This window comes from Diplotaxodon limnothrissa, linkage group LG1 (assembly GCF_057381915.1).
Source record: "Diplotaxodon limnothrissa isolate DT_005_m linkage group LG1, D_limnothrissa_male_GT1.1, whole genome shotgun sequence".
Taxonomy (NCBI): domain Eukaryota; kingdom Metazoa; phylum Chordata; class Actinopteri; order Cichliformes; family Cichlidae; genus Diplotaxodon; species Diplotaxodon limnothrissa.
The window spans coordinates 10,606,629-10,619,291 of NC_140596.1; the positions used below are offsets into that span (position 1 = coordinate 10,606,629).

Sequence of the window (12,663 nt, forward strand, 5' to 3'; positions counted from 1 at the left end):
GCCTTGTTAAAGAAGAAAAAATAGAGAAATAGAGAATGAGAAGGGTTGTTAGTTAATGCAACGGAAAGGAGGGGGTGTTAGAGAGAAGAGAGAGAGGGAGAGAGAGAGAGAGAGAGAGAGAGACCATGGGTTTGGGCAGAGTTGTGGTTACCCAGCATAAGCTTGCCTTTTCCTTCTGTGACTACACCCCGAGAGGAGGAGCGTAGAGTGCAGCGTAGTAGGCGTCAGGATCCTCAATTTCCAACTTAGCATCTTGGCAGGACATTTTCCCAAGCAAAGCCCCCGTCCGACTGGCAAAGAAAAAAATAATAATAAAAACTTCTGCATGGGCATGAGAGCGAGGATTCAACTCCGATAAGGGAGCAGCAGAAAACAAAACAAGACCAAACCTCCGGCGGACAGTGGCTGACTGGCTGACTGGCAGCGACCAAAAAATCCACCCAATATCCAAGCTTATTTTCATCTAAAAAATTACTTTTTGCCTTGACAATTGCCATTTAGAAGGGGGGAGACAGCGGGCTGCAGATACAGCTCTATGCGCTCCGACATCAGCGCATGAGAAAATAAAGGGGGGAAAGTGCACAAGTTAAGTGGCTTATACTCTCCAGACTCCAGCATGGCATATCCTCAGGGCTACTTGTACCAGCCGTCCGCTTCATTAGCCCTGTATTCGTGCCCCGCGTACAGCACCAGTGTTATATCGGGACCCAGAACCGAGGAACTTGGGAGATCCTCTTCGGGATCTGCGTTTGCGCCATATGCCGGATCTACCGCGTTCACCAGCGCCTCGCCAGGCTACAACTCCCACTTGCCATATAATGCAGACGCGGCGGCAGCTGCCACGTTCACCTCATATGTGGTGAGTACACTAAAGGTGATTATTCAGTCTAATAGGTAGCAAAAGCGAGGGGAATTAACTCGTTATAGAACCCTTAGGTGTGTGTTGCGCAGTCGGAATCAAGCCATTGAGAAGAAATGTGCGTCACAGAAAAGTACGTGGATAGAAAAGTAGAGATTTTCATGTCCAGAAAAGATACTCCTGAGTAAATGTAACTAATCTAAAAAAGGTCGTGTACTGTTGTGGCTTTGAAATTAATAGTCGTTTTTAATAGATTAGACAATGTCTTGCCGAAGCTTCTAAGCTCCTGACCGAACGAAACGGACGGCAGCTTACATCGCTGCGTTTCTTTCTTGTAAGTCCATTAGTTGGTCCAAATATAAAACTTAAATAGTAAAACTAAAAAGGCTGAAAACAATTTTATTTAATTGTCTCCTATTCCCTGTGAGCGATCTCTTACCACGTAAGTAATTCATATTTGTTTTATAGGCCCATTTGCTACTGCTTAAAGATTGATCGCTGTTTAACAGGCAAGGAAAAAGAATAATGTTTTTATGTTATTCTATTTGGAAAATGTTCTATTTCAGTAGCAACAGCAATAATCACATCGCGTTAACGTGAAGAAAACAAAAATTAAAATAGAATAAAAATAAGTAAATAAATAACACCGAAGCACGAATCCCATTTCAAATATCCAATTAAGTTCAAAACCATTCCATAAACATTGACTCCATACTCGAACCGCTGGATTAAAGCCAGTGCACCCTTGCACGATTACGAGTATGTGCTTGCGTGACCATTCGTACGCGTGTTTATGTGTGGAGTCGTGCACGTGTGTTTACGTTTGTGTGCCGCAAGTCCTTCTAAGTATTTTGCAGCAGTTTAAAGAATAACAGAACTTTTGCACACTTTCTCGTTTTTTATTACAGAGTTCTCCCTATGACCACACTACGGGCATGGCGGGCTCAATAGGATACCATCCTTACGCAGCACCCTTGGGCACCTACCCTTACGGTGATCCAGCATACCGTAAAAATGCAACCCGGGACGCCACCGCCACCCTGAAGGCCTGGCTCAACGAGCACCGCAAAAATCCCTATCCTACCAAGGGCGAAAAGATAATGCTGGCTATCATCACCAAAATGACCCTCACCCAGGTGTCAACCTGGTTCGCCAACGCCAGGAGGAGGCTAAAGAAGGAGAACAAAATGACCTGGACTCCTCGGAACCGGAGCGAGGACGAGGAGGAGGACGAAAATATCGACCTGGAGAAAAACGACGACGACGAGCCAAACAAGCCCACAGATAAGGGAGACTCCACAGACACGGAAGCAGGTCGGTGGTGCAGAAAAAAAAGGGGGCAAAAAAAAAATCATCAATTTTTCATCGCAGTCTTTCCACTCAGGGTGCAAAATTGATTGCTGGTTAATGGTTGTATATTATTTATAATGGGACAATTGCTTTAAATAATAATCACCTTGAACTCCCCTCGTTTGACTTCTCAGTGGCTGAAATTGCTGGTGACGCAAAGTATTTAGCAGTCAATTTATCTTTAACTGCATAAAAAGGCTGCAGCCGGTGAATTGAGCTGGTATTCGGCTACAGTTGTACAAACGCTTCTTATCATCGCAAAAGCTATTTTGATACTTGAAATACATTTAATCGGTGTAGTGAATGCTCAGACTTTAATAAACTCATAAGTCATAATTATGGGGGGGAGTTCATTTTCCTTTTTAGGCTTTTACATGTTTATGAGAACATTTTATAGCACAATTATAATTTGCAAGAGAAACGTGCAAAGGTACCCAAATATTTTTTTGCACACCCACTTTCAGTTTGCATCTGTGTTTAATTGCTTGATAATCATCTGAAACACATGCTAGAGTTTTACGAACATTTTAATGCTTATTTGGAAGTAACTGTGGTCTCCTTGTGTGTGTGTGTGTGTGTGTGTGTGTGTGTGTGTGCGTGTGTGTGTATGTGTGTGTGCTTTAGATCACAAACTTCTTAACCCAGGGGACATAGGCTGTGACAGATTTAAAGAAGAAAACCATAGCAAAGACACGGATCACCTTCTGAGTGACACGGAGTTAAAAGACCAGGAGGAGCGGACTACAGAGTTGTTGCCGGATTCTGCGAAACCAACCACGTCGTCTCCTTCAGCGATGCCCCGGGGGAACCAGCTTGCGCAACAAGACAAGCCGTCAGATTTGAGCCATGCATCGAGTACGGTCACCAGCAACGTGACCTCTGTTATCCACTCGCCCCCCTCTGCTCCTAAACCCAAACTCTGGTCCCTTGCGGAAATCGCCACGTCCTCAGACAGGTGTAAGGGCAGCGGCGAGGTGTCACAGTCTTGCCCTGGTTTGGGTCAGAGCACTGTAATAGGCACTAGCGCTTCTCCATCACGATCATCCCCTCAGTGCCCGCTCCCCAACAGCACAGTCCTATCCAGGCCTCTGTACTACACCTCCGCTTTCTACCCTGGCTACACGAACTATGGTGGCAGTTTTGGACACCTTCACAGTAACCACGGCTCGGTAACCACGGGCTCCACGGCACATTTCAATGGATTAAACCAGACTGTGTTAAATAGAGCTGAGGCTTTGGTAAGGGAGAGCCAGAAAGTCAGAGGCCAAACGCAGGTAGATCTTTGTAAAGAATCCCCTTATGAACTAAAGAAAGGTATGTCGAACATTTAATACCTGAATATTTTCCACTCACTACGGACATTTATTTATTTTGGTTGCATTAAAAAAAAAGATAAGAAAAAAGAGCAACGGTGAAGCAAATTCTGAGAACAGTTATTTTCTGAGTAAATGCTTATCCTCGTTTTTTTTTTTTTTTAAAGTTTTGAATGGTTAATCTTAAAATGTAACAAGAATGGTCTTAATCGCTGCAGCCGCCTGAGTCTATTTGTATTAAAGACTAACATGTATATTTAATGTAGCATTTTTGTATTTAAAATGGACAACACACTATCTTTGAAGTAAATTATGGATAAAAAATATCTATATATTTGTGCAGCGATTATTTTGGGGGGGGGGGGGGGGGGGGGTGCAGTTGGTAATCCCTGATACGTGTCTAAAATGCTTAACTGTCAGTTAATCTATGCGAAGATATAATTCAATTTATCACCGTGACAGATGTTTCAACGGTAATTATTTAAAAAAAAAAAAACATGGCAATGAGAACTCTGGCGAACTTGAAACAAAAAAGGGGCCTGCAAAAAAAGAAGAAAAAAAAGAAAAAGGAAAAAAAAACGATGTTGGAATATCTGACATAAAGAGCCGTTTTATTTTGGCACATTTTCATAGAGTTTCAACGAATGAAAAAAAAGAACGATTCGAGCAAAACACTTACAGTTTAATCTGAGACTTGTGTCTTTTTTTCTTTTCTTGGAAATGCTCACAAGGCCTCATTTTTTTCCCCTTTTTTTGAGCAGACTTCTAAATGTGGACATTGATATATAATAACAATACCAAGGACCACTCATTTAACCCAATTACCTCCCGTGTTTTATGCAGAGCAATCAGGTGGTGAACTCCGTAATGAGCTCGATTTTATGCCAAATTTAGACCTCATTGCTATTTTCCAAAGGCGTGGCAAAGCTGTTAAAAGGGACGCGGCGATGCATTTAGAACATACTGCCCTATTATATATCATTAATGGAGAGCCTCTTTAATAGCGCGTTAGATGTGAAACATTAGTTTGAAGTAAAGCGAAAATGCTGTCATGCACACAGCAGATGCAGAAGGATATTATGATAGCGTGTAGCCTGTAGCAAGGCACTGCTCGCTAACTCTTCCAACTTCTGCAGGTAGGTGTCACACTTGCTCCTAATTTCAGGGGGGACTCGGCTAATCCGTCACAGAGACCCATCCCCGATCAAATGGCCTGATGGAAGAATAAAAAGGAAAAGAAAAAAGAAAGGGGAAAAAAAGAAGTGAAGCCAATGGCCACATACAATTGTCACAGTTATTATAAGGATTATAGCTAATTTGAAGGAAATTTGGCAAGCGGCTATACAAAAAATAACAATGACAACAACAACAACAACAACAATAATAATACATGCATACATACCTAAACGACATTAAGAACACAAATGAAAAAAAATTACTTTTATAAAATGCAATACAATTTTTTCAAACATTTTTTTAATTTTTTGAAATCAAAGATGGAACTGTGTAGAAGAAAAAAATAACTTAATAAGAAGGAAAAAGTTATTTTTTTGTGATGATGATTATATCATTATTATTATTACTAATATTATTATTATTGTCATGTATTGGAACGGTTCTATACCAAACATAAGAAGGCCCTATTTCATATATGTATAATATATGTATAATTACCTTTATTATCATTATTATTGGGGATACTGTTGACCTCTAATAGGGTGGGACAGGCTGCTCTTGTTTATGGCTGCCATTAATCGCTATAGTTTACTTTCCCCTTCTTCAGTTTGAAATCTCCCCTGAGGTTTATATAATTCCCTTAGCCTTAATGTCCTCTATTCGGGCCTTCTATTTTTAATCTGACAGAGTGTGTGTGAACAGTGATTGCGACACATCAGCCGGATAAATAGCATAATTAGGTTTTTTTTTCTCTCTATCTCTTTGCTGACCCCAGGAGGACTGGACTGTCCCATGCAATGTCCCCTAAGAGAGTAGTAGAGTTTTATTAGAAATTGCGCCGTTTTCTCAGATTTGACTGAATCTGACTGAAATGTTTCAGGGGGAAAATATAAACAGTATTTCTGCGGCATAAAAAATATCTGTGCAGATAGGTAAATACTTTAAGATTATGCAAGATGCAAGTTTGTAAAAAAAAAAAAAAAATATATATATATATATATATATATATATATATATATATATATATATATATATATATATATATATATGCGTGTTTTTGGGTGTAACCAACGTCTGTGATGACGCTATACACGTATATATATGCAATCAATTATGACTGGTGAAGGAAGAGCACAGAATTTACAGCCATTCATCAGAGGCATGGCAGCCTAGAAGGATAGGCTCTGCAACTTTGCCTGGCTTACCCCTCTACTTGAATGGCGTGTCGGTTCATTGTTGGAATTGCTACAATGTGAGAATACTAAGCAGGGGTGAAACCATTCCCACGTGTGAAAATGGGGAAAATAATCCGACAGGAGAAGAAACACGGGAGAAAGAGCTGGATAAGGTCTTTGCAGTCACACCGACTTTGTTGTTGTTGAGCGTTTAAAAGCAGCTTTGAGGGGAGAAAAAAAAAACTTCGGTCTTCGCATACCGTCATCATATCAATTAAAGTATTTTTTCCCGCCCAAACCGAAAATAAAGGCCCGCGGCTTTACATCTATTTTAAGGGTAGCAACTGACCCCTAATTAAAATGTACTGAACGAACTCTTAAATTTTCCTGTTTAGACGAGAAGAAGTGAATTCATTATTTACCCAAGCGTCTAAAATCGCATTATTGCGTAATTAGAATTTTGTATTACCGACAGTAAATATATATATGTATATATAGACTGGGGGAAACTGACATTTTATATCCTTTGTCATAAAAAAAACGTAACCCTGAAATGTGCCGCTCATTATGTTTTATTTATGCATATTATGTGTGTGCTTGAGTGTCATAAGGGAGACTTTCACTGGTGACTGAAAATAGTGCTATTATAAGTCTAATGAATAACAAGAGTAAACGGTGGTTTCTTGTTTGTTTTCGACACTTTTGGGAATGGCGGGGTGCAATGAAGTGAGAGTCTGGCATCTATGGCCTTGTATCATGCTTTTCATTGCTGTACTTATCTGGGAAGCCAAGAGCGCACGTTTATCATAGGGACATCCACGTAATTTAGCAGTTTACCAAATATCCAGTTTTTGTCGAATATTTAGGGAGGTTAAAAAACGAAATAAAATAAAAGTTTTAAAAGAAAAAAAATCTGTAGGGAAATTTTACAGCACAGACTAACGTAAAGTATTTTTAAAACTTTAATTTCATTTAATTTCGTGTATATCGAATGCTGTTTCTGGGATAATCTGGTGTAGATCAGTTTACCCTTCTTTAATTTGACACTATTTGGAACGGACCTGCTGGAAACTGCTGCTCGGTTTGGCAAGAGATTTGCTGCAGAGGCAAAGACACTGAGGCCCAAACAGATTACACACTTGCCACTGGACCGTTCTGCGAAGGCCTATCACATGCTACTGTATGTCAGACTACAAGGTGAAATCAAAACCTGTTGATACACACATTCCCAATATCGCTGAAGGATTACTCAACTGAGCAAACGGTACATCTTATAAACAGCATACTGATACAACACATAAAAGCTGGGGTCAAATTTAGCTCAAATGTGTAAATAGACACCCGCTTTACTTGACCTGCACAGATTAGTGGCAGTGGGTATGATTAGCAACACAAATTTTGCCAGATACAAATGTCTAAAAGAATGCTGAAATAAAAGGATGTTTTTATTTTATTTTATTTTTTATTTACTTTTTTTGTTTTGGTTTGGGTTTTTTTAAGAAAACGCGGTCTTATCTGTGACTCGCAGACGGCTGCAAAACACTTATTTCACCGGATTCTCACGTTTCCTCTTCAAACTCCCTTTACCCTATAATAGCTCACAGTGGCAACCTCATTTTGCTGCTATAATACTTAAAAGAAAGAAAATACGTTTTTATTTATTTATTTTATGTTGTAATGCTTACATAACATGTCACAACATAATGGGCATTCGGTTTTTCTTTTTCCCTTAGGTGTAAAAAACGTTTTCTTGGGATGTTCAAAAAAAGCTCACGACTATTTAATCCTCATGATTTCCTCTATGAGAAGGCTAATTAGGGACATAATATTTCAGCTTTAGCCTCTTGCAGAATCAGTCCGAAGTCGACGAGGTTCACATGGGCCGTGTGTGGGACTAACTGCTTGTGAAACGACTTCATTTTTTCGTGAGCGCATATTTGCTCACCTTTGAAAGCCTCAAATTCGCGTCACTCTCGAGCCTCTTACACTTCCAACGTTCATGTTAAGTGAAGTTATAAAACGCTTTTGAACACATGGCAAGGCGGCCCCGATAAGGTGGCAGAGAGTGATTTACCACTATTTTTGTGCACTTCACGGACTGTTTTTCTATTTCTCTATAGAACTCCTCTGGGAGAGATTACACGTGTAATTTTCAGCTGTGAGATGTTTAAAGTGACCCACCCCCACCGCTACACACACACACACACACACACACACACACACACACACACACACACACACACACACACACATATATTAACAAAACATATCTATAAAAACATTAAGGAAGAGTGATGACCTATGAAGTTTTTGGAGGCCAGCAGTCCAGGTAAGGAGAACTAAAGGATTCAGTTCCAGTAGAAAATATAAAAAATGTGTTTAGAGATGGGTGCATTATTATGTGTCGATTACCCCCCCCCCCCCCCCCCCCCAAAAAAAAAAATAATTTTTAAAGGTTCCCATTCAAATTAAGTGCTGGGTAATGTTTCAGTTATGTAGAGTTGTCTAATTTTAATTTATATTAATGACCACCCAAATACATGCATACAGTGAAATACCCTTCTCTGAAAGCACCTTAACTCCTTAACAGGTCCTGGCCATTGACCACTCTGCTCTGACAGCAGTGTGGTGTGAGCTTTTGACCTTCTGACTGCAAAGGGCCTGTGTTCAGTGCCCATGTAAGGGCTCACTGGTGCTCACACTAGGGGGGTCTGCCCTGCCCTAGAGGAGGTGATGGTGACACACACACACACACACACACACACACACACACACACAGAGAGAGACTTAGATCGTACTTCACGCCAAACTCCCTCAGGTATGCACAGCCACAGAGCAGTAAGTGTGTGCATCCAATCTGGAGGTGGAGACACCGGCAGGTTCTTCCTCCTGTGACTCAGTACAGGTCCTGTCTGTACCTTCACATGGCTCCTCCCTCATTCTGGTCAAAAAGGTGAGCTAACACCAGTGCTTGTGTTCTGTGTCAAACCTTGCTATTTTACAAAGTGTACCATCTCACTGAGAAGTTTTTATCAATCAAATATTAAAGATATTCTTAAATAAAAGTAATGGAAGGGACTATTAATGGAAGCCAAAGGGGAGTCTATCTACTTATGATAAGGCCTTCTTTTTCCACAATATTCATGTTTTTGAAGGAGATTGATGAACTGTTTTCTTTCAGTGACTTCACAGGGTCCACAAGGGAGGAGGGGCACCAAGCTGCCTGACTGTTTATTTACATTTGCCCTTTTAAATGATCCCTTTCTTCGCAACATCTGCTCCACATTACCACACAGATATCTGTCCTAATGACCGCTATAATGCCTGCGAACACACACTTAGTCAAACATAAGCACACACACACATAGACTGCCTGTAACATTACCATTATCCACTGTTCATATGGGACACTTTACCCTCTCCAAACCACCTTGCACAACAAATGGACCTTTTCTCACTGCTCTTTCTGTTTGTGGTGAGCTTCCCACTTTTCCTCCCAATTTGGTGTAGTCTGATGGATGTAAATGGGCACTTACTTAATTGGATCAGTTCCCAAGATGGAGATAAACGGGGCACAGACTCCAACACCCCAACCCCCTCCACCCCCCACCCAAGTTATTTTGAGCTGTGCTCAATTCAGCGGTGTGTGGAGAGAACGTTAATGAGAAGGGGCAAGGAGATGCCGTTGCTGCTCGACTCATCCAAAACTCCCTGCTCCAGACTGGCCCTCACTCCCACACGATGAGAGGAAGCAAGCGGCACGGACCCCATGTGTGACAGTGTCTCAGTGCCAATTTAGCAAAAGCGCCTGCTAGTGCTGCAACTCACAAACTGTCCAATCAGGAACAACTACAATGGCTGACCTGAATTTGGTACACACAAGTAGCAGCTGGATTTTTTAATTTAAAAGACAAATTAGATGGCAACCAAATCTAAACCTAAACATGAAGAAAAATAAATGAGTTTAGTTCTTGTCCATGCTTCATGACACTTGAATGTTCCAGACATTAAGTTGATAAAAGGGCTAAAAATGGCCTTTTTCTTCCCTATCACCCATCCAAAAAATAAATAAATAAATCAAGCAGTGGCTGCATGCCAGTGGGAGTGTGCTGGCTGCAGCACCCTGATTAACAGCATGGTTTACAGCCAACTTCAAGGTAATTTCATCAGAGAGGGGCTTTAACAGATAAAGACCACCCCTAACTACCCCCCTCTCTGCTAACTACTCCAACTGCATCCCTTCCCACTTGAGACGTCCCATCTAACACAGTAACTGAGAGTTGCTAATACCTGGAGCAGGCTAACATGGCCAGCCACAAACCAGGCTCAAATTATCTATTGACCTCATTTTCAATAAAGGAGCCGTTTCCAGTCTGATGAATGATTTGTTGGTCTTGCATGGAATGACCATCTGGATGAAAGGATATGCTCACTGTAGTAGGTATGTATCACCTGCCAGCTAGGATTCTCTCTACAAACGCTTGCAGTTGGCAGCTACGCATCTGCCTATGCATCTCACTAAATCTACTATGTATAAAACTAGACCTGTAAAAAAAAAAAAAGAAAAGGAGAAAGAGCTAATTGAATTTTTCATCATATGGTCACTGTTGGCTCAGGTCTTTTTCATCTCAAGTCAAACATTAGGTTATATTGAGCCAATATGAGAAAATCCCCGGTTGCATCTGGAGACATGACAGCAGTTCATTCAGATATCAAAAGCTTTGTACCCGGGCCTCTTTGTTGCAGAATAAAGAAGAGGAATCCAAAACAAATCTGTGAAAGAGCTTTGGCTGTAGTAAAACCTCTTGTCCCACACTGCCTCCTTTTCTTGTTTAGGGAGCTCAGATTGGGTTCATAGTAGCTGCACTTAAAGTATAGAAAGATCTGATTTATTAGCTTGTCAGGGGAAGCATTGTTCAAGAAAGCAATCAAAAAGCACTTACCTAGCTCCTCTAAAATTACTGCTATTTTACTGGCTAATTTGTGTAACTCCCATGGAGAGACTGGCAAAGGGTTTGATGAGGCATATAATGATGATTAATGAATTTATTGCCCTGCTGCTCATCAAACAGTTGTATATACTCTCTCTCTCTCTCTCTCTCTCTCTCTCTCTCTCTCTCTCTCTCTCTCTCTCTCTCTCTCTGTCAGTGTATTGTGCCTTCTCCAGAGTGACAGAGAGAAGCTAGTTTTGTCCTCCTACCTGCTACCTCTTTTTGGCCGTTAACCTAACTGACCCGATGGGCATGAGAATGTAACGGATGGTCTGTGGGCAGAGTGGGGAGCACAATGGACAGTTTAATAAAAGGTTAAACTGGAAACACAAGTAAACCTGCTGCAAGGGACATGAGCTCTCAGCTTTCAGCCTCTGATCACTTTTGTGGGAAAAGCAGAGGGAAACTAGATCCCTGCGACTTCTTCTGCCCTCTACTACCACCGCCACCACAGTAACCCCATACAGACCTCAATGCACCAGCCTCAATAAGCACAAAAGCAAAAAGGAATACAAGAAGCTATGAAGTATTAGCAATGAATCAACAACAGTCACCAAATACACAAAAGGAAGCACCTACTGTGTTACAAAAATGAAAGAGACGTGTTTGCATATACCATTATTGTGTTGAAACAAGGCCTGCTTTCACCGCAAATGATGATTAACGACTAGTAGGGCAGGGAGGGTGTGTGAGTGTGTATGGCAAAGGTACTGTGCTTGTGAAGCGGTCACTCTGGGGTCAAAAGCACGTCTACATATTTGCTAAATAAGACCAGCCCCTTCACCCAGCCTGCTCCCATAAATCTGGGGTCACACATCTCTCGACTCAACATTGTATGGGATGTTTACACTTGATTACACCACATGCCTTCCTATTCCCAGTTCTTTGGTCAACTGGGCTTGATTGAGTCTGGGCTTGTTCACCGTTACTTGCAACTATATAATACATTGCTTAAACACCACCACTACTACACATAAATACATCCCCACCCCCACCATCACCCCCTATGAGATCAGTTCCCTGGATAGACTGGATTCTGCATTCACTGATTCATTAGGTTGGTCCCTTAAATACATCAAAGAGCTTCCTCGCACAGACAATAAACCAATAAAACCAATTATAACCCATATCTTCTAGGCAATGCCGATCTCTTGGGTGTCAACGTTAGATAATGAAAGAGCGTGATGACATAAGTTTTCTGAGAAAACTCACTTTCTGTCTCTTTCTAGTGTGCTTGCTCTTCCACAGATGCTGGCTCTTCTAAGCACGCGGTGCAAAATAGCACATGCCACAGTTTCCCCCTGAAATAACATGCATGTAATTTGCCCATAGATCATAACCCCAGAATTTGTAGTTAAAATTAGAAGAATATAAAGTCCTTGTAAGTATAGTGAGAAGCCAGTGCAAATATAGTGGTGCCTTGCCTATCATGTGTTTCACATTAAATGTTACCAGTTAAAGTTCTTTAAATATTCATGGACCTCCCTGGCTTTTTCTTCCTCTCTCTTTTTGATGGAGTGGATGGAGGGGTTCAAGCACAGGCTACTCGGGCTGTGATAACCCCTTTAGCTGGCATGGCGGAGATGAAATGCATTTGTCAAAAGGAGAAATTGAGATTCGCTCAGTGCTGCCTATTATTGCTTTCATTCCTTTTCCTCAAAACAAGAGAGGGCAACCCAATCAGGGGAATCGGCATATGCAGATCACAGCGATAAATTTTTCATGAGCATGTTTCATCTTAAAGCAGATGAAAACGACGGGGAAAGAGGTTATTAAACAAAAGATGGAATCAACAGAGT

General features: G+C 41.2%; 1 protein-coding gene across 1 annotated transcript; it reads left to right on the forward strand.

Annotated features, from left to right (window-relative positions):
* The first annotated feature begins 235 nt into the window (after positions 1-235).
* Positions 236-3,631, forward strand: irx5a (iroquois homeobox 5a). The gene is made up of 3 exons (XM_085352482.1): positions 236-859; positions 1,768-2,173; positions 2,834-3,631. The coding sequence occupies exons 1-3, from the start codon at positions 617-619 to the stop codon at positions 3,538-3,540; spliced, it is 1,356 nt and encodes a 451-aa protein (XP_085208608.1). The 5' UTR covers positions 236-616; the 3' UTR covers positions 3,541-3,631.
* The last annotated feature ends 9,032 nt before the right edge of the window (positions 3,632-12,663 follow it).